This window comes from Chionomys nivalis, chromosome 26, assembly GCF_950005125.1.
Source record: "Chionomys nivalis chromosome 26, mChiNiv1.1, whole genome shotgun sequence".
Classification (NCBI taxonomy): domain Eukaryota; kingdom Metazoa; phylum Chordata; class Mammalia; order Rodentia; family Cricetidae; genus Chionomys; species Chionomys nivalis.
In genome coordinates, this window is record NC_080111.1 from 3,408,624 (window position 1) to 3,436,563 (window position 27,940).

General features: G+C 45.1%; 1 protein-coding gene across 1 annotated transcript in view; it reads right to left on the minus strand.

Moving 5' to 3' along the window:
* Nucleotides 1–27,940, minus strand: part of Plcl1 (phospholipase C like 1 (inactive)) — a 266,470-nt gene that overhangs the window by 44,364 nt on the left and 194,166 nt on the right. The window contains exons 2-3 of the mRNA XM_057758602.1: nucleotides 13,020–15,494; nucleotides 9,008–9,211 (exon numbers count right to left, since the gene is read on the minus strand). Of these exons, the coding sequence (XP_057614585.1) occupies nucleotides 9,008–9,211; nucleotides 13,020–15,494 (2,679 nt within the window). The remainder of the gene's footprint in view (nucleotides 1–9,007; nucleotides 9,212–13,019; nucleotides 15,495–27,940) is intronic.

Consider the following 27,940-nt stretch of genomic DNA (forward strand, 5'->3'; position numbering starts at 1 on the left):
TCCTAGGGTTCCCATTTCCTTTCCCATTTCCACACCTCTGGGAAACAGCCTGGTCTCCGTTCTCTTTCTCCTCACTGGTAATCTCTCTTCTCAGGATCATTATCCCTTCCTAAAGACATCAAACATCCTGTACCCATCACTGCTGCTTCGTAGCTGACTTGCCTCCCTCATCAATCTCAGTGGTCCACAATCGTGGTTTTCAAGGCAGGAGGTTCATAGTCCCTATGGCACGAAGTGGGGTGTACTACATAGATATCTGATGTGTGAGATGAAACAAGATTGATTTTTAACCTTTGTTTTATCTGGAACGATTGATTGGGCTGCCTTGCTGAATTAAAGCCCTGCGTTCCCAATATGGTTGCCAGGGTATCGCGAGGAAAGAAATGAACTTCGTGCTGGGAAGAAGCTGAAAGACGGTCGCCACTCCAGTGTCTCTTCCAGGGTATCTCAACCTGCAAAGGACTGCAGAGGGGAGTGGGAAAGTGGCTCCGTTTCTATTTTATTGTTCTACACTGCGTGGGCTCCAACAGAGGAAGCGAAAGCAACCTCACAAGCTCAGGTAAACAGCCACTTGCTCGACACTCGCCGTGATTACTTCCCCAGGCACAGTGTGAGCTGAACAACAACGACAGCTCCGTCAGATCTGCCAGGCACACTCAGAACACCGGGAAATGCTACACCTGCTTCTACTTCTGATGCATCTGAGTATGTCTAGGCTAATGCATTAGCCTGCACATACAGCTTACGATGAGAATATTCTCGCCATCGCTAAGTACGATTTGTGCTGAGTACTCTGCTTGCCCTTCCCACTCAGGCTCAGGGGAGGGCTCAGGAGAGGGAGACTGAGGACTGGGAGCAGCAGCACACAATGCTCTCCTGCCTTCTAACTTCTCTTGAGATCACCCTTGCAAGGGAGCTGCCAACAAGTAGCCGAGTGCCAACAAGGAGCCGAGTGGGAGGCAGGGATGCAGAGGGTTCAGTAGAGCTAACTGACCCTCCATGGTTCCCTCCCTGCTGGGCTCTGGTTTCCCAACTTCCTCTCTGCCAGGCAGCAGCTCCAGACAGCCGCAGATGCAGAAGAGTCCTAAGGGCCAGAAATAGCTGTCTCTTACTTCCGTGGGTTTGGCTGTCACAACTGCTTCCCACTGTTGCTGACTGCTGGGTGCTCACCACCCATGGTAGCCAAGACCCCTTTTGTCTCCTGACCTTACCCACTTGCTGTGTATACAACCTCTGGGCACAGTCCGGCCTGCACATCCTGTGCTCAGGCCCTGCCTGAGCAGTGTAGATCTCACCCCTCAACAAAGAGGTTTCTATCTGTAGCAGAAGACCATTGCAGCAAGCTGCTGCCGGTCAAAACAGAGAGAAACTGGTGCCCACCCCCAGGTGACATACCTATAACCCAGTTTCTACATATAACACTCAGGAACTATCACAGGAGAGGGGGCGGAAATATCGTAAGGGCCAGAGGAACAGGAATCCTGCTGTGAGATTGTGTCTCCTAGATTTGACAGAGAAGCTGAACCGAGTGGATAGTAAGTTTTCATCCTGTCACGACTCAAAAAACCCCACAGACATCAGTTCTGTCTGGAATTCCACTGAAATTCAGAATAACATGTAACTTTCTTTTCAGAGCCACTTTAAGAATAGTTTATCGTGGCAATGCCTCTTTGTAGGCAAAGAAAAACAAACAAACAACAACAACAAAAACTGATCTGAAAGCTGGCTCACATAAAGGTTAGAGAAACAGGTACCTAGAATACAGGTATTGGGAGCAGCACAGCCCAGATTACAAATTACGCTGCAATCCGTGTTAAAGGTTGAGTTTATACCACAAGCACAAGTTGGGGACTGTCCCTTCGTCCTTCACGATGTCATCCATCATGAAGGCATCACGAGAATCAAGTTTGCCATGGCTGCGTCTCCTTCCAAACAGACTCCATCCATGACACACGCCAGTCACGAGAAAGAGTCCTCCTCCTGAGCAATCTCGCTAGAGCAGCTTTTACCCACGTCCCTACTTTTTAAGAAAGGAGCGAGAACTCTGGACAGGTTACAGCTTGGGACAATTCAAGAAGCTATTCGGGTCTATTTCTGTGCTCTCCCCTTAACATCTATCTACCTACTGCCTTTCCTTCTCGTCCAAAACCAGGTCTCAGCTCCCTGGTTGGTCAGCTGTTTGAATTGTTGAAAGTCAGAGTCGAGCGCTCTCGAACTCAGCACGTTTGAAGATGGGCTTGCTGCTACATCTGGGTTTCCTGACTAGACAAGGACCGTTCTTAGCTTTCAGTGCTTTCTGATAAATGGGACACATACAAGCATCTTTTGTAGACTGGCGTCTCTCTCTCTCTCTTTTAGCATTCAATCCTGTGAAGATGGCCAACTCTCCAGGAAATATCATCAAATATAAAACTCAGAACACCTCTGAGATGCCCAGAAGCCCATGACACCTCCCGTGTTGGCAACGATGTCCCTGAACCGGGGCTGGCCATGAGCCACATTCCCCAGCCTGACTTATGATGGTGCAGGAACCTGAGCACAGCAGACCAAAGGACCGTCCGTGTCTCCTCCCTTCTGGTGACAGTCCCACTGCCGTGCCTGCTTTCTTCAGAAAGGGACATTGTGCCATTCCCGTTCTTCTGTTTCCAAAGCAGCTATCAACAAATCTTGAGAAGTTGCTTGAAATATCAGTGTTGGCTCAGCTCCTATTACAATCCATCTCATTCATAAAAAACACCACGTGAGGAGATTTTATGAACTGCTCTGGTTGTTTGGGTTTGGCTAGTGTGGAGGAGGATGGCCTGTCATGGAAGGGACTGTGAGGAAGCTTGCACCCCTGCTGAGAGACCAGAAAAGCCCAAAGAGGGGGTGTTGGCATGAGCCAGCATTTTTGTTCTCCCTTTTTGATTCAGTTTGGGCTTATGGAATAACACCACTCACCCACAAGGGATTGTTACCTTTAATTAATCTTTGTTGAAAAAAAAATCCTTACAGATAGATCCCAAGTTGAACCCCATTCCTGCCCTGAGTCTTCCTTACTCCAGTCAGACTGACAATCACAATTAACCATCACATGAAACCTCTCTGCAATTGCCAGGCCAATTTGACTACTGCACTGCCTTTCACCAAAGCGTTCCAAGAATTTGAGAAGCAAGGCACACGAGGTCAAATGAGGACATACGTGTGTCAGACCAAATAAACACCCTGAAATTGCCGTTTGTCAATGCAGCCTTGATATCCAATGTTGTCAGGAACCTGGTACCAAGTAGAAGAAATGGTTACCCCTTCAGATGACAGTGATTATCTCATCAAAAAAAAAAAAAAAAACCCTAAAAATGTGTCAGAAGGCATTGCTGTCCCCGAGAGTGGGGAGGTCTCTATGTACTAAGTTTATTGTTCTGAAATAACCAGCTCTAGCAAGCACACACAAGTCCACGGCTATTTTCCCAAGTTCTATAGCTGTGCAAACCAATGCACTTTGTGGTTTTCAAACTAATAAAAAATTTACGCAAACTTTATAATGAAACAATGTTGGGATAAGAATACCTTTGATTTATTTACTTATTTCAACTTCAATTTCAATAAGCAAAATTATATTGTGAGGAGGGGGGGGGAGCTGGAGAGAGGGGTCAGTATTAAGGGTACATGCTGCTTCCTTCAAATGTGGATTCCAGCACCCAAGTCAGACAGCTCACAGCCTCTGTAACTCCAGCTCTAGCAGATCCAACATGCTCTTCTGACCTCTGCAAGCACGTAGAGTCCTGTGTGTGTGTGTGTGTGTGTGTGTGTGTGTGTGTGTGTGTGTGTGTGTGTGCGTGCATGCGGGCATGCACATGTGCATGTATGTGGAAAAAGGGAGACAGAGAGAGAGAGAGAGAGAGAGAGAGAGAGAGAGAGAGAGATGCTTCTTGCTACTTTAGGAAACTACAGACAACATCTTTCCATCTTGAAGCTCTCTTTTGGTAATAACACTAACAAGACAATATAGTTAATCCAACCCATTATTCTTAGCCTAATTGTGATATTCTCCACTAGTTCAGTTGCCAAATACGATTAGATGGCAGTTAATTCCTTCTTGCTGTGTTTCTTCTGGCGCCAGCACAACCTGCTTTCCAAATCACAACCCAACTGACTTAGTAAACGATTAACCCTCAATGCCTGCTCGCTAGAGTGCTCAGCATCTTCACCACCAGAAATTCTGTTGCTCTTGCCAGAGTTGAGTTAGTTAACTTTTAGGCTAGTGTTAAATAATTCAGCCCAGAAGTCACCTTGGAAGAATGCTCTGGTGGGCATTTTACAGCTGGAGTCCCCGATATCTAATCTCTCTCTGAATGGCGCGTTCAGGACACAAATGACCCAAAAGAGCTCCCATATTAATTTAAAACCCATAAAAAGTTCGAATATATTAAGCGAATGCTTCTTAACTATGCATGAAAAATTAGGCTGGTGAAACATTAGAAGGGTAGACACTCAGCCATCCAGAGAGAATAGAACCTAAAGCTGTTTCCTTTCCTATTTGCAAATACAATTCTGGCCGGGCGGTGGTGGCGCACGCCTTTAATCCCAGCACTCGGGAGGCAGAGGCAGGTGGATCTCTGTGAGTTCGAGACCAGCCTGGTCTACAAGAGCTAGTTCCAGGACAGGCTCCAAAACCACAGAGAAACCCTGTCTCGAAAAACCAAAAATAAATAAATAAATAAATAAATAAATAAATAAAAATAAAAAATTCTGCCAAGGGCCAGGGAAGCCAGGGTGGGGGTGGCTGAGGTGCGGAAGGTGCCCTGCAGGTCCCCATGAAGTCTCATTAGTCTTTAGAGTCTGCCTCGTGACAAAAAGTAGCCACTGGTCATTCCCAGCTGTGTGTCTCTGTGCACCCCCTCTTCGTTGTAAGTTTTGCCTTCCCGTTAGAGCCACCTACTTGGGAAGGCCAAACCCTAGCATGTCACACGTTACCCTGCAGAGAAAAGGCACCTAAAACGTGTTTGTCCCTTGAATAATGCTATGACTAAAGACATAGACACAGGTATGTCAAAAGAGGAAGCGAATTGATGCAGTGCACACAGTCAATAAATGATGCTTTCTTAATAAAACATGTTTTATAAAACGTGGTGGGGAAACACCTAGGAGATGGAGGGGCAGGTGGGTTAATAGTTGGGGAAGGGTCTCTCAGGAAATGACTGGCTAAGAATGACGAGATAAGGTTCAACTTTCCAGGAAAGGAAAGAACATCCCAAGGACAAAGGCAGTGTGGTTCGTGACAGCCTGGAGGTAGAACCAGTGTGGTCTGGGGGAGCGTGAGGAGCGCAGTAAAGGCTGTGGAGGTGTTAGATCACAGAGCCCCTGATGACGTCAGTCAGTACTTTCCAACTTATTTATATCCAAAGCCACCACAGAATTTGATCGTTGTGAAAGATCCAGTCCATGTTTTTAACATTATTGCTCTGGGTCTGGACAGTATCTCAGGAAACCTTTTCCAAATAAACACAAACCCTTGTGAATGGCAAACAAGATGCCCACCGAGAGAACACAGTTCCACAGAGCGACGATGACACTTCCTTCCTTAAGGCCAGTGACATCACAGCCATCCCGCCTCAGCCTGAGCGCCATCAAAAGATGCAGCGAACTGGCTGTACAGGTTGCACTATTTGGAGCAGGTTATTTTCCCTCCATTTCCTACCGAAATGAGAAGCCATTTCCATGGAGAATTATAACTGGACTTCATTTAAGTATTTCTGGTTTTTTGTGATAAGCCATTTTAGTTTTGTATAAGTCCAGCTCTGCCGCGTTTTAAAAACAGAGATGAGAGAAAGGCTAATATTAATACTTAGGCTTATCAGGTAAAATGGCAAGGACATGACACCATCAGGCACTCGGGATGTGAGGCAGACACTGCCCGACCACAACCCAGGAGCCATCCTGGCTCAACGCGGACCCAGCTCTTGGGGCTGACTGCCCTCGAAATGGCTTATTTTCCTGTCTTAGCTTACAAGGGAACAAGTGATGTCTACTGTCTGTCTCTATGGCAACTAGTACCCTAATTTCACCTCTTGGATGGCAATTATACCTATTCACCGAACAGCTTTCAATCCCCACTTTTATGATGAAAAATTGATTTCTCAAAAAAATGCGGCACAGGCGGCAGGCGAGCCTCCCCCTGTCTGGCCCCAGCCCAGCGTTTGGTGCAGGGTGTGCTCAGCTTCTCCCCTTTCATTTACAAGATGTTTATGCCAGATGCCTTTCTCCCAAAATATCAGCCTTTTCTTAACTGACAGTTATTTTATTCAATTATAAAATTCATCGTGTTTGTTAAAAAGATTTTGGTAAATACAGGAAGCAGAATGTAGAAAAGAAGAAATAAGAAAATAAAATTCACTCGCGCAAACAAAAGTAATGGCTGTTAATGTCTTCCTAGCATCCTATGTGCTTTGTATGGGCATATACATACAAATGCCGTGTAAATCTCTCGTGTGCATACATGATTATAACCAGACTGCTTCACAAGGCGTCTTGCTTTATCCTCCACACCCTTACTGTGCCGCTAGACAACTGACTTTGACAGCTGCAAGGGAGCCCGTTTGGTGGATTCCTAACCTTTAAAAAAAAATATTTTATGTTTAGCTGTGTAGCTGTATAAATTATGTCACATGGGTGCTGGTGCCCATGGAGGCCAGAAGAGGACGTGGGATCCCCAGGAGCTGGAGTTATAAACAGATGTGAGCTTCCAAGGAGGCACTGGGAACGGTACCCTTGGTTCCTTTGCAAAGGCAGCGACGGTTCTTAAGTACTGGGCCATCTCTCCCGTTCCTAGGTTCCTGTCTGTGTTTTAGCTCATCCCTCCTTACCAACATTATGAAGATCCAATATTTATGCATCTATGAACCCTAACAATAAATCTAAAGAGAAGAAACACATAGGTCAAATGAACAAGCATTTGAAGTTGTTTTATCCGATGTCTCTCCAACAATGTAGATAGCAATTTATTTTTGCACTGTAGGCCGGGAAATAAAAGTGTTGGGACTAATGAGTCCTGGCCTTCAGCTGCTCTTCCCTGCTAGAACCTTCTAATTGAAGTTAGTAGAAGCTGTGCCTAGCCTAGAGGATCAGAGGATGGGATATTCACCTGTTGGCCATTGACTGCAGGGTATTTAAGCCTCCATGGTGCTATTAAAGAAGGGCTTTTGTACCAGCGATTGGAGGTCCGTGTGTCGGTCTGTCTCTGCGTGTGTTTCCTCAACCTCCAGCCCCTTGCCCGAAGCTCGCGAACTGGGGTCTAGCGCATAGCGCGCAGACAGGGGCCGAAGTGTGTGGCATAAAAGTATCAGTTTTCTTAAATTCTCCTTTGTGTGTGTGTGTGTGCATCCTTGCATACAGAGGCAAGGACTGCAGATTAACATTGCACTCTATCATAGTTTGAGAAGTGGGCACATCTTTTACGGAACCTGGTGCTCACTGTTTGGGCTCAATGGCAGGCCAGACCGTTCCAGGCCTCCGCTTCTCTCTACTCCCCAGCTCTGGGGTCACAGATGTGTGTGGTCTCACATGGCATTTTAAGTGGGCACTGGGGATTCAAACTCAAGATCTCACGCTTGCATAGTAAACACTTTGCTCCCTGGGCTATCTCTGCAGCCCCTGGTCTTCTTACATTTCTGATTGGAAGCACCACGGTTAAAGCGGCAGGGCACAGCTGATGACTTAATGGTAGGGGAATATCTCACACATTACTTTCAAGATGTGGGGTCTCATGACTGGACAGTCTTGATCATTTGGGCTCAAGCAACTGCCTTGGTTCAGTTTCCGGGAGTCGCTGAGACTACAGGGCACACCACCACGCTTAATTTAATACATTCACTTATCTAACTGGAAATGTGTTTTAAAGCTAGATGTGCTGCGCACGTCACTGATGCTCCTTCAGGAAAGGAGCTGCCTGCCGCCCTCTGGGGCACGGTCCATGCTGTCGCCTGATAGCCAGTCTCTCCTACTTCTTAGTAATAGAAGACACGGCTTTTAGTCCCCTAGAAATGACATTTTAGATTATGTTTTGCAATTAACGGTGGCTGTGTAGCAACTCCAGGCTGATGAACAGGAAAGAAAAGTAATATTTTTTTTTGTCTATAATTCCAGAAACTAACATCCTAAAAGAAGGAAGATGTGTCCTCTCTGATGGTTCCTGATGGGTGGAATGCAGATGTTGCAAGTAGAGTGTGGGTAGCCATTTAGACTTGACGCTAAGGGCTATATTCTAGGAATAGAAGAAGAGATAAATAAAAGGAACCAGGGCACCTAAGAACTTGGAAAAAAAAAAAAAACAGGTAACTGCTGTCTAAATTTCTGAATGAAAGTTTGCATTTTAAGCTATAATCGGGTTGCTGTTTAAAAGATACGATGTTTTAGTTTTTATTTCGCTTTAACCTATTATCTGACAATTTCGTGCATCGCATGGGGGAGAAGTTAATTTTGACTGACGTAAGGCAATTCTACACCTCTCTCCTCTGGCTGGCTTGCAAGCTCTCCTCCAGCCAAGATGTTTATTCATACCTAATCAGCTTTGCTATCTATTTTGTCATTTGCTTTTTAATTTTGTTTACTGCACGAAACACAGAAATAAAGTTATCCCCAAATCTAATCACTACGTAAATTCTATTACATAGTCAGAATAAAATCAAAGAGCATCATTAGCTTAGAACGGCATCCAGGCGGGCCTCTTGTCCCATCCATCACTGAACAGCCCTGAGAGTCGAGTCTCTCCCCGTCGGGAACATCATCTAGAAGAAAAGGGGGCGTGCTTCCGAGGACTGGAGAAGTCATTTACCCTTTGTCAGAGCAGGGATCGCCCCAGCCGTCTCCCCAGGGCTTGATGGTTAGTGAATGATGAGCTGACTGCCACTTCCGGCCACATTTCACCGGCAGTCACTGCCCTGGTCATTGGACTACTACCCAAGAACCTTTGCTTTTAGGGCTTCCCATAGACGCGGGGAAGAAACAGGAAGTTGCAACAGCCATAGCCTACCAGGTCGTATGCGGCCAGCATCTTCTTCTGCACGTCTGGCAGGGCACCCAGAGGCTCCAGGTAAGGAAAGCTGTCCTTCATCACAAGAGACACGGAAGGGGCACTGTCACTGGTGATGAGACGAGAGGACAGGGTTAACAGGCACTGCTTCAGACTGGCAATCGGAGGGAGTCCACACAGCTCCTTAACAGACACTATGGCGTTCTACGAGGAGAAAACAGAGAGTCACCCGTCTGGCCACAGGGCGCTGCGTTCCCGGTTGACGCTCAAGTACGTTCGCCAAGTTACACCCTTAGAGACAAGTGCCGTGAAGAGCAGCCTGGACCACAGCCAACCCCAACTGCTGTGGCAAGCAGAAGGAACGCAGATCAGTGACTCACAGCCTCAGCCTGAACCGTTGGTTCCAGTGTTTACCAATGGCCATAGACTTCCATCAAAAACAAAGGAGATTATGACTCCAGGCTACTCCACACTTTTCAAACATAGCAACTGAATCCACCAACACACGAGCAGTGCCTAGATAGGAATCCCTCATTCGAGCTCAGAAATGCATCCTGCTAGGGGATGGTCGGCCATCTCTCTTAGCATCTCAAGGCTGAGGGCTATCATTGCTCACCTGACTGCATCTGACCGACCAGCAAGATTACCTTATCATCCCATTAGAAATGTCCCCTGCCCACAGAAAATGCATTGCACTGGCATCTTCTTATTGGCATTATGATCTTTAACAAAACTGTGGTGCTATAATATTTTAAAAATATCTCTTATATTTAAAGAGAGTGGAACTTTGGTTGGGCTGGAGAGCCAGAGTTAGTAATATACCTTGAGGCTCTTAGGACTGATGGTCTTCTAAGGAAGTAATGTAACAACCAACCTTACTTGCTGATGTCACATATAATCAACTTTTACACCTAAACTAATTCATAGCTTAATCTGAAATTTTCTTCTCTTCCATACATCCAAGGGTGGTAACACATGTATGTATATATGTTATGGTAAGAAATGCTGGAAATAGCAAATAGGTTGAACGCAACCTTATAAAATGAACATCTGGCATAAATGTTAAAGACAACTATGGACATTGCTTGATAGCCTTTGTGTGCTTGCTGTCTGCGTCAGCCGGGGTCAGATGGAGTGAGGGAGTTAATCCCTTGTAAAACTCTATTAAAGCTCTCTGTTAAGTCTCCCAGCCTTACCACGTGATGCTGTCTGCACTGTTCAATTAATTAACACACAGCAAAAGCTCTTCACTGGGGGCACGAGAGAGAGAGAGAGAGAGAGAGAGAGAGATCATACGACAGACAGAGAGGAATGACAGAAGACAAGGCAAGAAAGAAGATTCAAATCTGGGCTCACTCTGGGTAAATTACACGATGGAAAGTGTTTTTTAATTTCTTTTCCTTAACGAGACAGTGACACATTTTAGGTGCTCCAAGGCTATTATGAATGTGCTCAATGCTGGAGTAGTAACTTGGGATAGAAATTATGGCTGCTTCACATTTATTAATAATGGACATCCTCTAACCTACCGGATGTCTCGTGGATTTATTAATTACCATGGTGTTTTTATATTTTTTACAGATTACCCTCTAAATAATCTTTTATCCAAACTACTTTGTTAGGAAACCATGAATTATTAACACCATCTGCAAAAGCCTTATAAGCTGTTCTTCTTTTGTGTACATGCATGTGGTGTGCATACATGTGTGTGTGTGTGTGCGTGTGTGTTTCTACGTGTGGGGGCATGTATGCATAGACCTCGGTGTCTTCTCAGATCAGTCTTTATAGACTGAGGCAGGGTCTCCTACTCGATCCAGGAATCCTGGGTTTAGGGGATCTATCTCACTATCCTGCTCCTGAGAGCCCCCTCCCTGTCTTAACCTTTTGCGTGCACTGGGATCCCAGGAGGGTTGTCACAACACCCAGCTCCTAAGAGAGTTCTAGAGATCTGAGCTCCAGGCCTTATGCCCATTCAGCAAGTACTGTTCTGGCTGAGCCATCACTCCAGCCAAATACGCTTCTCAGGATACAGATATGGGATAGAGGCTGTGGTTTATGAATTACACAGAAAGCCAGGCGGTGGTGGCGCACGCCTTTAATCCCAGCACTCGGGAGGCAGAGGCAGGCGGATCTCTGTAAGTTTGAGGCCAGCCTGGTCTGCAAGAGCTAGTTCCAGGATAGGCTCCAAAAGCTACAGAGAAACCCTGTCTCAAAAAACAAAAAACAAAAACAAAACAAAAAAGAATTACCCAGAAATACATAGGACCGAATTTTAACACAGCGAGGTATAGAAATTGCTCATAGGTAATCTAACATAGGGCTTTACAGTAATGTTGAATTTATGTAAGGAAAGATTACATAAACGATAATAGCATATCTGGAGCCTCGTTTTGGCAAAGGGGTTAAGCAAACCACCTTGAATCAAACATAAACCTAATCTGACCGCAGGTGCTAAGCTGTGAGTTTCATACCGCACTATCTCCCTCCGTTTGGTTATTTGAAGACGTTCTCTTGGAGTTAATATTAAGATTTCACAAAGGCACAGCTTGATGGTTCTGCTTTGCATGAATTATGGTGGATTTTGGCATCAGGCGCCCTTGGGTTTAAAGTCTAACTTAGTTGTTTATTAACTGCAAGATCTGAGAGATAATGTCTTCTGACATGTCTGCTTTCTTGAGTGCAGAGCTTCTGGATGGGTTAGTATTGTTAGAAAAACGCTACCTAAAGGAATAAAATAAACTGAATGATTCTCATTTTGCAACGTAAGCTCTTGGGGGGGGGGACTTGTCCACTCGGGTCTTTAAAATGCTATCCTCAGGGAACTAGGCTAAGTCACGTGGAAAGGGGGTTTTCCATCTCTGCTGATGCATCACGAAGAAGGAAAAGGTTCGCTGGATTTCTCCTGTCCACTGGGCAGTCACTTCCGGCTCCCACTCAGCTCTCACACAGCCCTCCGGTGTAAATCTCATTGTCCTGCCTGATGCAGAAAACCTGATCTTGGGAGATGCCCGTCGCTGGTTCAGGACCACATGGGGCAGATGCACAACAGGAGTCATGTTCTTTCAATTGAGTTACCTTTCTAGGAGAAGGCTAAATATATTTTTTAAAAGTTTAAGTGTTGACTTTTGTCTGTTTAGTTTTGTTTTCTCTTGTGGCTATGAATTTGTTAGTGCACATTTAAATAACTGAAAATATTATGGGAGCCAGTTTTAGAACATTTGACTTCTAATTCTCTCCTATATTCATATCAGCAAGTATTTTACATATAAGCTTTGAAATCTCATGTATATGTCTGGTTATGTATTTTATATGCTGCCCACATGAGGGGGTGCGTGTGTTCATGTGTATTGTGTATGTGTGTATATGTGCACGTGCACACACACACACACCTACACACATGCCATCAGATGGGTATGATTGTCCCACAGAGGTACCAGAGGACAATCCAGGCTGCCCTATTCTCTCTCTTTCCACCTCACTCTTTTGAGACAGGTTTACTCACCGAACCTGGTACTAGGCTGGTGGCCAGCAAGCCCCAGCCACTTCCTGTCTCTGAACCGCAATCTGCAAGGGGTTACAGGCACATCAACCACACACAAGTTCTTATATGGATGCTGGAAGTTTGGAGCCAGGTCCTCACGCTCACACAGCAAGTGCTCCTCACCAGCGGAGCCATGTCACCAGCCTCTATCCACACATTTTATTTTTCACTTTTTCTACACTGTTTATATACACGTTCCTGTCAGTCCGTTACTACCTGCTAAACACATTGGAAAGATACCCAGCCTTTTGCTATATTGATGCACCACTACCTGGCCAAACTCTGCCTTGCACTCACAATCAGCAACTACCTGCTTTATCACAGGAGACAGGGAGCGTAATTCGGCGGTGCAGGGATCGGCACGGTATTTCCGACCATCCGCAAACCGGCCATTCGTTAACCACAACAGTGGCGAGTTTCAATGGGTGTGAATTAAAGAGACAGCGGAGGAAGGTGGGGCTGTTTCCCTACCTGCATGTTCTCCCTCATGTCTATGGCTTCTCGTAAGGGATGGACGGCTATTTTGAATATATCGTCTATGGTTTTAAGACCGATATTCCTGAGCATGGTATATTCCCGAACTTTCTTGCCCATCCTCACAGAAAGGCTGCGCTTCTGGGCTTTTCCTCCTCCGCTGCGATTGGTTATCGCTATGTGGACAAAAAGGGTCACGTGCTCCATGATCTCCCCCACAAAGGAGCGCAGGGGTACGTGCCGGTATCCGGGTTGCAGGCATTCGAACGGTATCGTGTACTGCCCTATGAATTCATCCCCGATGTAATCATCATCCAAAACCACAAAGCGGACCATGGTCAGCTCAGGGAGGTTGACTTGAAACTCGAAAGTTTCATCAAAAATGGGATTATCGCTGTTCTGCTGGACAGTTTTAGTCCTTTGCTCGGAGCAGTCGGCCGGAATCCCATGAATCTCTACACAGACATAGGGGTCGATGACATCCCCTTTGGCACAGGCTCCCTTGGGCTTTGGAAAGTTCTGACCGCTGATGATCTTGATATGAAGGACCAGTGGAGACACTCCGGGTACAATGCCCTTCGTGTTCGCGCTGAAGTAGGAAACCTCGTCTCGCATGACCGACGGCCTCAGGACATAGCCGCACCCTCCGTTTTGGAGAAACCAGCCCGTGTGGAGGTCCATCATTGGGCCCGGGGTCTGGAAATTCATGGCGACGATCTGACAGCCGCAGTTCCAGAAGTCCTGCGGGTTCGGGTTACTGGAATCTATCCGCATGGCGCTAGGGTAGACCCTTGATAAGAACCTCTTGTTGTAGTTCACAAAGTCCTCCGGGTATTCGTTGGCGATCCGGCTGGCCTCCGTTTCACTGAAGGAGCAGATCTCCCAGTAATTCTGGGTTTTCATAGACAGTTCAAAATCTCTGTGCTGGACAGATTTACAGATGGATACCAAATCAGAGAGCTCCCGGCAGAGCCAGACGCGCTTCTGCTCACCGTTGTAATCCCCGGACATCCTCCGCGACATTTCAGCCTCTTCATCCTCATCCGTCACTTCCCCTTCCAGCAGATCCGACTCTGCAGGCAGTTTCTTTCCCTTCACAATGATCCTATTTTTCAGTTTTTCCGGTGACGGGAGGTAGGACTCGGACGGCAAAGGTGCCCCTGTGTAGAGTTTGCTGCCGAACACCTTTTTCATCTGCTGGACCATGACCCTCTGCTGAGGCAGAGAACAGTGATTCCCCAAGCAGAGAATGAGAGGATACTCGGAAGCGACGAAGGCAAACTTATTTATCACCTCCAGAACACTCCGGACGGAAAGGGGCGTGGCCATGTTGTTCCTATTGCAAAGGATGGGCTCGTCGTCTGAACCGTCGCTTATGTCCAGCTCAATGCTCCGGCACCCCATCTTCAAAGCCCTCACGTACCCGTTGATATCGGCCGGCCCCCTGAACTGGTCTTCTATCAGGTAGGTATTGTGAGACGCGTTGATGTAGTAGTGAGATAAGGGTTGGGTCATATCTTGGGCGACCTTCTTTTGTTCTGGATCAAAGATATCACATTCCGGAGATAATAAATACTGGGTAAAGCCATCGATTGCCAGAAACCCTTTCTGGCGGCCCTCTTCCGAAAGCTCGTATCTCCTAATGATGTCCAAGCACATATCCTCAGTGATGTGGGGGACGCCTTGCTCGGCTTCTAAAAAGAGCATGAGGTCATCCGCATCCAGATACTCTTTGTTCTTCGATATCTGCACCAGTAAGAAATACACTTCCGGCCTGGTGCATAGTTCACAAAAAGCTTCGCAAAATTCCTCCTCTGTAACCCGGGTGGTCAGTTTTTCCTTGCTCTTCTGGATTTCTTTGAACTTTAACCTGATCTTAGATTCCTTCAGAGTGGGGTTGAGTTGTTTTATGAGCTCCACGGAAGTGTCCTCCAACATTATCCCGTTCCCGTCGACATCTGCCGCTTCAAACACAGTTTTCAGCCACATGAACCGCGGGGTGTTCTGGTTACCCTCCATAAAATCAAGCGGCTGTTTACTGCGCGAGACCAGGTACCGTAACCCTGACACCCAGATGTTCGCCACATCCGCTGAATTGGCGACCAGGTCCAGAGGCTCGTAGTTTTCCCCGTGGAGGATGGAGAAGGCGCAGTCTTCACAGATCTGGTCAGCAAGGCCGTTGTTTCTGAAGGTCTCTGTGTTCTTCCCCAGCCTGATCTCCTTGATGGCAGAAATATCCAGCTTGGCTTTCTCAAGGTCTTTCTTGGAGGGCTCCCAGCGTAGCGCCTGGAGGTCGACGTCCAGGGTGAAGAATCGGTTGTAGATGCGAGAGTTGGGCCGCACTTTCTTCAGCTCGCAGCCGGCCTGCATGAAGCTGATGCAGTCGTTGGCGCTGCTGATCTTCTTCTCCGAGGGCATGCTGCTGAAAGACACTGTCTTCTTCCTGCCGCCACATTTTTGGTTGGAAGGATCCTGGAAAACAAGCAGAAAAGAATGATCACTCTCTTTCAGGAAACTCAAATTCAGGAACTTCTCAAACTCCGCCCAGATTGTGCGGTCATCCGAAGAGAAGCTAGCCTGAGACTGACCTTAACACTGTATCCGAAGATAGGCTACTGAGAGAATTCATATGAGTAGGCTCCAAAGGAGACTTGGTTTACAAATAGGTGCCCAACCAGTTAAGATAAATATTAGGACCAAGACTCAGCCTCAGTTCACTTAAAGAGACAGTAGGGACAATTTCTTAAGAAAGCCCACCACGGGCACCTGAGACAGCATCCACTAGGCTGTTCTTGCAGGTCACACATCCTAAGGCTCCTCCCTTCTCTCTACTGTCCCTCCTCGGCTGCAGGTCCTGTCCTCTGAACACTCATAATTGCAAGGTGATGGATTGCATCTTCGTCCTGGACCGTCCACTGCCCCTATCACTGCCCAACTCAGATTTACTCTGAGCGTCTGACCCTTTCCACTTGAAATTAGATAATTCTTCATTTTAATCAAGTTTAATAAGGTTCCCCACTACATTACTAATTCAAACTATCCTCCCAGGGACATATTTCTAAAATTCATGTCTAATGTGCTCAGAGCACTTGGTCTCATAAGCACACCAGCACGGTGGGAGTATGAAGGCTTTGTAAGGCGTTGTCCTCAAGGCAAAAATTAGACCTTAAGTTTTCTTTATTCAACTCACTATATATTATCTGGGATAAGTCACTTAACCTCTGTGGATTTTAATTTCTACGTCTCAAGTAAGACTTGAACGCATTATGTTTATATTATGATTCAACGTTATCACGATACTCCAAAGAGAAAAGCCCTTGCCTGTTTGGTTTGTAAATGGCAAGTCCTTATAAAGATTCTCTTCTGGAGATTGTGTGTCTTTTTCCACGGTGCCTGTAGAACCAGCCACGGGAATCCGCTGGAATATTGGGAGTCGGGATGAAGCCAACTCATATTTGGCTCCTCGGTATTTAAGAGAAACCTTCAACAGTTTGAGACACCCTAATGCTGTCGCCACTCCCAACACTGAGAAGCAGAAGCAACGCAATCCGGGCTGTCTTATTGCTGGCATCTTTTAAAGCACTGTAGAATTTACCCTCTGGGGCTGGTGCATCACACAATCCATCCAGCCCAGATAAGCCTGTCTATCCTAGGTCCTTTAAAGGCAGGGTGATTTATTATGTAATTGGCTAAAACTCTGCAGGCAAAAGGGAAATAAATTTTGCTTTGGTTATGGTATGCCGGTGGGATGATTCATTGACTCAACTTCATATCAGATCTTCAAGTGACACAGATATAAATTACCCAATTTCGGTTACAGAATGCTACCCCCGTGTTTCTGCGGCATTTAAAAACTTGGCTCCTGCTTTCCCAGAAAGTTGCTATTTTTAATTATCACATAGTGGTCGATTTCCTCCATTCTTAAGTTAAAAAAAAAAAAGCAATGATAAATCTTCAGCTGTTTCAACACAGATATTTCACTAGAACACACTTAACTTCATCACAGCCCACGCGCTCCGAAATATCAGACGCTGTGTGTATTTTTCCACCCCATCAAAGCAGGAACCTAATGGCACTGCTAACTGAGATTACTCCACCAAGTAAAATAAAGGGGAAACGGAATTGTGGGGGTAAATCAGACTGTTTAGATTTTAAGCTAACCATTTGACTACCTTCTAGACCAAAGAGAGATTCACGTGAAAAATAATGTGCACGAGTTCATGTTCCAGATATAATTGTTGTCAGCAGAGCCATAGAACCTGCGACAGTTCCCAGAAAACTGGAAATGGGGAATCAGCGTTCCCCTAAATGCACATTGGTTCTTCGATACTATGTGAGCAACTTCAGGAACCTTCTCTGTGGCCTGAGACTCTGCTCCTGGCTTGAGAAGCCACTTATCTCTGGGAACAAATGGCCACCGCGAGAATGGCTTATATAAGCCTCTCCTCTGGGTGACGACAGCTCCTTCAATCAATCTATGCCTCTAGTGAGACAACACTGCAAGAGAAGAATGCTTCCTATCAAGTCTACCAAAGGTTCCCCTGCCCCATAACGCTAGGTTCCTGCCTGGGCTTGAAAACCATATGTGATTATAAGACATATCCCAAAGTGCCTTAAAACCTGGCCTCTGACAGGAGGATCATGAGTTCGAGGCCAGCCTGGGCTACACATTTGCTGGGCGGTGGTGGCGCACGCCTTTAATCCCAGCACTCGGGAGGCAGAGGCAGGCGGATCTCTGGGAGTTCGAGGCCAGCCTGGTCTACAAGAGCTAGTTCCAGGACAGGAACCAAAAGCTACGGAGAAACCCTGTCTCGAAAAATCCAAAAAAAAAAACAAAAACAAAAACCTGGCCTCTGAGAAGGATGTGGCTCCCACAAGAGACAAGATGCAGTGATTGCAAGTCCCCACATGAGCTAGACACGGGCCTTACATGTGTGAAGAAGTAATTAGTTTGTCTAGTGATGGCCGCAGCCAAGATTATTCCTATTAAAATACGCTGGAAAAGAGTCAGACTGCTGATTTCATTTCTCCACTTTCGCCATAGAAGCAGCAATGCCTGGCCCTGGACAGAGATCCTCGGCCTGTCACTGCGATGCTCTAGCTTGGGCAGACTGGGAGAAGGAGTACGGACACCGTTTGATGTATCGCTGCACAGCGACACTCAAGTCTCTTTTGGAACCACTAGACAGTGACCTATAAACCATAACCATATTCACTGCAATAATACAACTGCAGATTCGTCCTAGAGAAGGGGAAATGTTAAGGTAAATAGCTTGATAAACATGAACGTGTTGGCTACGGGACTCCCCTGTTGATAAGTCTCCACACAGCTGTTAACAACGTGTGTCTGGTCTGCAGTAATAAGTGCATTGTGAAGCCCAGCCTTGCCAGCGCTTGGGCAGGTTCCAAGAGGAGCCAGGTTTGGTCTCCATCCAAGTGTGCTCTTTCCGGCTTTCACCCAATTAGAAGACGATGGAAAGAACTCCATCACCCAGAACGTGTATCTAAGAGACTCTGATAGAGCAAGTAAATGTTAATTCCCCACAAAGCTAACTTTCCTCCCTTTGAGTAAAGGCAAAAGGCTGAAGTCTACCGGGATAAAACAGCCCCGAGTGATGTCACTGCCTCCTAAGCCAAAAGCTGGCCTCACAGTCCAGGAGAACACAAGAATCGGATGGGGACCACAGCCCCTTCAGTCTCCTGGAATTCTCATTGATGTTTCCGGATGATCACTTTCTGCGGAGCAAACAAATAGGCCAAATTGGGTTTATATGGCCCCTGAATGGCTCCTAGCCTTGCTTTGTGTTTTGCATTTATGGTCTTTGTAAATAAAGTCAATACCTTATAAAGCATTTAACCCATCAGCAATAGAAGAGCTTTAAATTCTTGTAGTATGAGATAAACAGTCTACTCTTTAGATAAAATAATGTATTTATTTACGTAAAGCACTATTCATAGTCCATCCACATGAAAGAAAATGCTTCCATATAATCCCATGCTTTTAGCATGAATTTTTAACCTAGAAATAACTTGGAAATGCTGGCGGGGGTGGACAATGAGATACTGTTTTAATTGTTTCTCATTGTCTTCTACATTTTTTATCTATCATATTATCTTACTATTTATTTTATTTATCTGTGGTAAGGAAAAGAAAACCAATCTGATTAAATAAGAAACCTGCTAATACAAGAGTAAAAGATTTACATCTCTTCAAACATATTTCAATAAACTAAGATTGGAAACAGGGTAGGAGAAAGTTCACAGAAGCTAAATTAATAAAATTGCTTCTGTAAACCCCCACTAGCATTTACTCTCTTGTTTGCCATCTAACAATATTAATATGTAGCCACAAAAGAGGAAAATAACTTTTCCTCACCATTCTCTGAGAAGACCCAGAAAACCAGTCTATCTGGTGAAGCACATGACTTTAAATCTTGTTCATGAAAAATATTGTTTCAGTCGGATAACTTTGAGGAAGAGTCACACTGACCCAAGAGACAGTGTGAGTGTCAAAACCTGACAGCCCGGGGTCCTGCATGGTCAAAGGAGAGACCTGACTCCTGAAGGTGGTCCCCGACATCCATACATGTGCCACAGTACATGAGTCTCTCTCTCTCTCTCTCTCTCTCTCTCTCTCTCTCTCTCTCTCTCTCTCACACACACACACACACACCACATACACACACACAAGTATATAAATGCAAAGAAATTCTTTTGAACAAACAAAGGTATAAGAAACAGCTTTCTTGGTTTAAGACAATTTGCAGGAGAGAGGCAACTGCAAATGCTATTACGTGGATCGTGGCACACAGGGACGTGGCACTAAAGAAGAAGTGTTTCCTTTGGGATAGTTTGGATTTTAGATGACTGGGAATAGATGTAGCTATCCAGAGGAGAGCTAGCTCCAGAGGCTGATCTTCAGGGATGCTTCCAGGTTGGGAGTTACGGCTGACAAGATGAACAAACTAATAACCTTGAGAAATGGCCTAACCCACAGGATCACTCAAATTTAGAGGCGGAGCAAAGAAAGAAATCTAAAATGAGAAGGAGGAAAAGGAGGAGGAAAAAGAGGAGGAGGAGCAGGAGGAGGAGTATGAAGATGTAAGAGCTCTCACAGAAGCCAAGACCTAAAGAAAGGGTTGAACTATTTGATTTACGGTAGTTCCCTGGATTCGGCAGTTAATATATTGCAGCTAACTTTAAGGAGAAAAGATTCTATATTCCATACAGAATAGTGGAGACCAAACTACAGCCGTGAGAAATGCTGAGATCTGGGAAGAGAAAAGCAGTTGCCAAGGTCCTGTGGTGGGAACAAAGGCCGGATGGGATACTACAGGAAAATACAGACTTAGCAACCAGATGAGACATGAGCAACCAGCAGAGACGAACTGATGAACCCCTTGGCTCGCTCCACGCTTGCGGTCACAATGCAAGTGGAATCCGGTTCTCGGTCACACATTTCCCTCACCCGCCCAGGTACACGTCAATGTCAGGCAACCAAACAGTCCAGAGGAAAAACCTTAACTCTCCGAGACCACACAAGGCCTAACTTCACACGGAGAGGATCACAACACTAATTCCACACTGAAACTTATGAAGTCGCGTTCCTCCTGAAACAGATTACTTAATGGCTACCGTGCCCGAGTACTGTTGAAAGCACGTGACCCACGCTGTACGCAATGGCAATGACGTCCGGATATTCTCCAGATCAAAGAGCTAGAGTCTGGCCCAAGGCCCATGAACCATGAGCTCAAATTATTAAACAGCTGAAAACTGCTTTATTAGCCAGACACAACACGCTCATGCTATCCCGTGTTCCAAGTCGCCAGGAATTAAGGCAAATGCTCAGCGCATGCGTGCCCAGGTGTCCTTCCCCAGTTAACTTCTGAGGCTGTATTTATTCCCACATTTCATTATTAAGTGCAGTCCATTTAATGGTAGCCACTGATGGTTGCTCTCCCCAGAAACGTCACAAGAGACAAGGAGGAATACAAATTAAAATGCAGGCACGCTGGTGACGTTTGTACTTCGTCACTCTTAAAAGATTCTCACGTGAATGCAAACCCAGCTGACGTCCTACTGGCAACTCTGAGGATGTAGTATATAGCGGCCCGTTTCGGCATGGTTTCTCAGGCCTTTTGATTTTGTTAGGAGGAGGAAGCTTCTCCCAAGCTCCACTGGAGTCCTTAGGAGAGGACACTCTGCACAGAACGGCTAGCCCGAACTCTTCCGTGTGCTGTCTATACCTCGATGGTTTTCCTGCACACCTTGTGTCGTTTCCAACCCAAGTTAGATTTCCACAAAGATTCCCTCCGCATCAACCATGGGCTGTGTGTTGGGCAGTGATTAATTCATTGATTAGTGATTAAACTCATTGTTTCTGAATTGATCCCTAAGAAGACCGGAATAGCAAAATCAGTGACAAGCCGTCATCTCCATGACTGAGACGTGAGGCTCCTCCGTTCCCCCAGACCGTGATTCTCGGAGATTAGAGAAGTTGCTGGCTGAAATGTTTAGGGACAAGAACAAACTAGAAAGACATCAACACCAGGGAATCTGAGGAACACTAAAGGACTCTGAAGTCGCGGGGTTGTGCGGCTTCGCGGTTCCATGAAAGATGCGCTCTGGTCTGATCTAGAGCCGGAAAAGAATTTACTAGACACAGAACAGTCCTTTAGCGTTTCTTCACTTACACAGAGGAAAAGGGAACCGGCAGCTTCTCTCCTTGAACTTTCTCTAGGGCTCTTCTTTTCTCTCACACATTTGAGAAACGAAATGAGTAAAATCAACCAAAAGTCATGTCGTTTCCATTACCCAGCAGTTCTTAGAACCAAAGTCTGTCACTCTTGTTGGGAATTATTATTTTTTTTCTAAGAAAAACTTCATGGACATGAGGGGACCTGGCTAGAAGAAACCAGGCACATAAATGGCGTTAGAGACTCCCATTTCTTCCATTTTCCATCGATCCATGCCGTTTCTGTCTCCCCACAGCATCAGGACACAAAGCCGCAGTTGTTTACAGCGAAACCTCCCTGACCTGGCTTTCTATTCTGTCCGATGTCCCCTCGAGTCCAGCATACTCGCTCCTGTAGCTGCCTTCCGGGGGCTAGGTTCACACTTTTCTCACTTCAGCCTTCCCCTCTCGCATCTCCCACTCCACACAGAACTGTCAAGGGCATGTCAGGCTGCATTCAGCCACGTGACCTTTTCAGTATCCCAGCTGCTGATCCACCAATGAGAACAAAGCAGGAAGGAGCTGAGAAAGGTCAACATCCTCTGAGGAAGGGTTTGTGGGCATCGGTCCAGCCCCTCCAGGATGGGGAGAGGTCTGACTCACGCTCAGATGCGCTCCGTTTAAAACGTATCAGAAGCCTGTATGACTCCTCAACAGAGATGCTAAAAACCAAGTAGGCTTGGAGCCTGAGACAGGACTGTGCCCTTCCCCAGGAGACCTTGTACAGTGGGACACGGAGTTCTGGCTGGCTGGCCTTTGTTGTTAACTCCTGTGAGGATTAACTGAAGGCTATGTATATGGAAAACAGGATGCTCTGTTTCCTTCAAAGTCCACACCGACTAACGTCTAAATGTACACTGTGAATAGGTACATACATTACAGATGTACATCTTTCAATGAATCACTGCAGAGATTAAATACATCACAGGCATTTTCTGGACATAAGCAGACAGCATGGTGCTTTATTGGGGCCGTCATCAGAAATCTGTGTATTAATTAGTAGGGGCTCCTTCCTTCAAATCCATGCATAATTTTGCTTTTAATCAGTCTAACTAATGTTGCATATTTACTTAAAATACTTGATTTGAAATTTAAAATATTAACAGGAATGGAACATTATGAAATAGAGCTCATTTCACGAACATTTCTGACACGAGTTCCCTTTTTTGTTTTTCTTTTCATGGGCTAAACAGAGAAGTCATAAAACAATGATGCTTCCTTCATTTTCCTTGTGGCTTTCCTATTTTATTTCTGGAACATTTACCCTCAAATAGGAGAAGCAATAATGTTTACGTTAACATCAATGATTTTGAAATTTAGATACATTCTCTAGTGGCCTCACTTTGAGTAAGGTATATTTAAAACTGGAAAGAGAGCGGTCAGTGTGTTTCAGCACCATGTGAATTCCACCACGTGTTAGCAGCGCCTATTGCTGGGACTGGGCGCCAGAAACAGATGTAAGAAAACTAAGAACACGGACTGCAGTTAGCTTACGTGGAGATAAGGAAGGGTAGGCAGCCTGGCTTTAGAATACAGAGTTCTTCTTAATCAGGTAGAACTTGAAGACTGACCAACTTCCAGGAACTCGTGGCTTCCTGTACAACATTTGATAAGGATAGATTATAGATTATATGTATCATTTATCATTCCAATCAAAGAATAAAACATGTCACTCTTAGCCTGTTGCTTAGAGATAGAATCGGTGCTATGTGAGAGTAAAGATATGGTTTTCACTTAGAAAAAGTCACAGAATATTTTAAAATGAGGAATTCACTTAAAAATATTTTATGTCTCTGACTTGAGACGATATTTTATTTCGGCAATATGCAAACTTAAAAAATAATGGAGCAACTTCAACTCATCTTTCTCTAACTCAGAAAAGCTCAGTCTACTCTAATAAGTAGATGTGAATCTTTAAATAGTCCAGTTTTATAAAGTCTTGGGATGCAACATTTCTGACATATTAAATATGTCTAGCTTCCTGCAGCACAGTCCTCTGAATCACGCAGGAAATAGCATGCCAATTCTCCCAACTCAAATGCTGTGTGTAAACATGGTCGTATTGTTCTCTCCTTCCATGAAAACAGAGTTTGTTCACTGGGATCAGCTATTGTGTGATGTGAATTCTTTGGACCAAACAGTCAGCGTGACCATCAAGACGACTCTGACTAGAGGCTTCTAGTTTGACACAAAGCTTCCAGAATGGGCTAAGCCCGTCTCACAGGTTAATCCCGATTGCATTTCCTTTGATTTAAGGGACCACCCACACCTGCCCGTGGGCAGGGACCAGATGGCTGATCACAGACAGTGAGCATCATTCTGACCACAGAGACCTCTTTCTGGTGAACCCCGCTTCCAGCCTCTCAGTGAAACAAATCCACTCCCTTAATGTAGAAAAATGTAAAGAGAAACTATGTAAATAAAGGTAGTTCTTCTCTAAGATAACAAAACTGAGCTGGTAGAAATGACAGAAATTATTAAATTTCTTCTCTTCTCCCTGATTTCCCACGATTGGGAAATCAATGAACATTATTCAACGGTATCTCTCATTATGTGTGACTCTGGCCCAAGCAAAGTTCAAGGTCGCTGTGAGCAGAGTCGCCTGTGCATCAAAACAGCAACAATGCTTCACAAAGTCAGGCTTAGTCCAGGAATGCAAGTCAGGCAACACGGGGCAATTCACTGATGTAATTCAGTAAAGAAGCTTAAAGGCACAGTAACTCAGACAGAAACGTCAACTCTACCTTCCAGTGGACATTCACTAAAGCACACCGGTCCCTAGAAAAACCTTCAGTGAACCTGAAAACGATGAAAACTTCCTTAACATGATCCAGATACTTTCAGAATTCTGAAGAAAACAAAACCGGTAAAGATTTAGACAAATTCTCACTCCAGTAAAAAAACAAAGCAGGACACAGGTCACTCCATAAGTTAGAACAGTGAAATCACAGCAGTGGGTGAGGCCAGGAGATTCAGTGGAAAATCAGAATGGGGTGCACATGCATGTAATCCCGGTATGTGTGATGCGAGGCAGGGGGATTAGGAGTTCCCCTAATTCAGTTCATCATCACGTGATGAGCTGAGCCCAGCCTGGGCTATATAAGACACTATCTCCAAAAATACAATACACACACACACACGAGAGAGAGAGAGAGACAGAGACAGAGACAGACAGAGAGAGAGAGACAGAGAGAGACAGAGACAAAGAGACAGAGAGAATTTAGTAGTGAAATAGCATAAAGGAGGTGACAGATACTTAATATTATCAAATGATAGAATTACCTAGAAAAATCTCAAAACAACTAAAAAACTAATCAGTACCAATAAAAGTCAATGAATGAATGAAATTTATGCCCCGGCGATACTGAAGCAGGCATGGGCCGCCCGTATATGGCGGTTCTGTTGAACTTGTCCATATTGGGTTTCAGGGTCTAAGTTGATGAGGATGACTGACCAGGTCTCTTCCTCAAGAGGGCACCAGATCTCATTACGGACGGCTGTGAGCCACCATGTGGTGGCTGGGAATAGAACTCAGGACCTTTGGAAGAGCAGCCAGTGCTCTTAACCGCTGAGCCATCTCTCCAGCCCCCTTGACCATAAAAGTAATGATGGGAAAATGCAGCAGACAGACAAATGAGTTCTTGCCTTACACACACCCTTGGGGGGGGGAGGGGAGGGCGGGGATGTCTGTTCAGATCAACACCGTATCCTAACAGGGAGGGGAGTGTATGTGTTATAGGACATGGCAGCTTTGAAAAGGAGGGACTGAATAAACAAATTTTACTAGAGACATCATGAAAAATCACAAAGGAAGAGCTTAGGTTTGAGCATACAGAAAAAAACCTTAAAACTAGGGCCAGGTGTGCACTGCGGATAATATCGGATGTAGGTTTGTAAATGAAAATTTGGTTAATTTTGGGAAAAAAGAAAAGAGAAAAATCTCAAAATTATCAAACTCTTTAGAAAATATGTGAAAATATGTTCAAACATAAGTCACATGTATATATCTGCACACAATTATTTGTTCAAGAGTAGTTAATGGAAGACGGAAGGACTAGTGTGACTGGCAATGTGTTTGAAACATTAATGACACATTTACTTAGACCCGGCAATATCCAAACAGGAGAGAGAAGTGGCGGAGGGTCCATTGCCAGTTAAGAAGTTACACACCCATCCCCAGGAAGAACGAATCGTGGCACAGTAAGGAAAAAGCGCTGCGTGCCTTTTGGTGACAGATAGCATAGTTCCACACCCTGTGTGAGCATGTCTGTATCTGCGGATCGTCATTATATTTATATAAGACAAACCTAAGAGAATGCATTCGGTTTATAGTGGGGTTAACTCCAGGGGAGAGGAAGGAAAGTGTGGGATTTGTAGAAAGCTATTTTTAAGTTAGCAGATATTGTGAGAAAACATTAAAGATATTGCCATATTAGAGATAATTTTTAAATGTTAGCCCTGCAATTACCCCGTCAATTATCAGAAGGATGAACTTTATAAATATAATTAATAATATCTCTCCTCTTAGGACTTGAGATGTGATTTAAAAACTTTAAAGTAGAGAATTGTTATTAATTACACTGAATTCTTAATCAAATACTACTTCTTAAACGTGAGTGTTCTTAGGAATGACTAATATACTCGTGATACACTGTGGAAAATATCTCTCAAAAATGACAAAAATTGTTTCATAAACTATCTTAGTATCTTTTAAATCAGGATTCCAGACTTCAGCTAGCCTTGGTGAAAGGAATGTCCAAAGCACAATTAATTTTTATACTAAATCAGCACAATTAGTCTGGTCAGTATTTAATCAATTAAAAATAATTGTATATTATATCATTTCTCCTCAAACCAAATGCTTTCTACCCCGGGGACTCGAGAGCAGATATAAGTAGGTAACTATTCCCAGAAGAGAAGATTAAAGTGACATTTCCTCGCTGATTGCTCAAATCTATTTGATTTCTACTAAATGCGCTCCACTGATGATGAGATTCAAATCTGTTGTATTCAATTAGGACTTAAATGTATTTCAGGGAAAATGGCCCAGTACAAATCCCATCTGGTCTAGCGGCTCTTAAATCTTCCCGCACCCTAAAGGTAAACTTTGGACCATAAGTCTCAAGTGCAGAGCTCAGCCTTAGGTGGTCTCCATCAGGTGGCTCCACCCTACCCCTTTATTTTCATATCTAGATTTATGCCTGCAAGTTTTTCTGTGCATATCATCCTCCTGAACACACACACACACCAACACGCACGCACACAAACAAACATACCCCCCCAAGTCTTCAGAAAATACAGTCTCTCATATCGAAATTTCACAAAGCCTCGCACATCGGAATTTCTCCTGGTATTCTAACTTATATTCCTCTGTTTCTTTGATTATAGCCGCACATTCGAATAATCCGCGATCTAAACTCAGTTTGTCCCAGTGTACCCAAACAATCCTGTCCTTCCCTCTCACTCAAAACACTCTGCTGCCAACTGTGCTCGCCTTGCATTTGCTGTGTGAAGCTGAGCACGCTCAGCTAACGCAACCAATATTCTGCCTGGGACGTCATTTAAAACAGCAAGTGTTTTCCTAAACCACGCTGGGGAAAGAAAAGAACGACAGCAACATGGAACCAGATGACATGTGTTCATTTACCATCAGGACTGTTGCCTTCGAGTCGAGTCAAAGAAAAGGATTATCAAAATGCAACTGAAGCCTCGGGGTCCTCGGCGCTAGGTGGGCCGGGATGTGTACCCCTTTGAGGTGTGTATTTAGGTTCTTGAGACTCCAGTCCGAGATCTACCGCTCAGGGAGAAGCCAGAATATGAGCTCTCCTGATGTCAGAATATCTGTGGCAAGGATACTCTCCAAGTCAACAGGCTTTGTCAAGTGACATTAGCCCCGGGGACTCCCCAGGTACCAGAATCTGTGAAGGACAGTGACCCAGGGGACTCCCCAGGTCACCAGAATCTGTGAAGGACAGTAGCTAAGAGGGATTCACCACACACTAGGTTTCGAGAAGCATAGTAAACAAGGGGACTCCCCAGGTCACAGGACCCTGTGAACTGACAGTTGCCAAGGGGACTCCCAAGGTCACAGGGCTCTGTGAAGGACAGTAGCCTAGAAGCTGGTTTACTTCAGAAGAGAGGCAAGGTTACAGGGGTACACAAGCAAGTTCTGGAATCAGGTGAT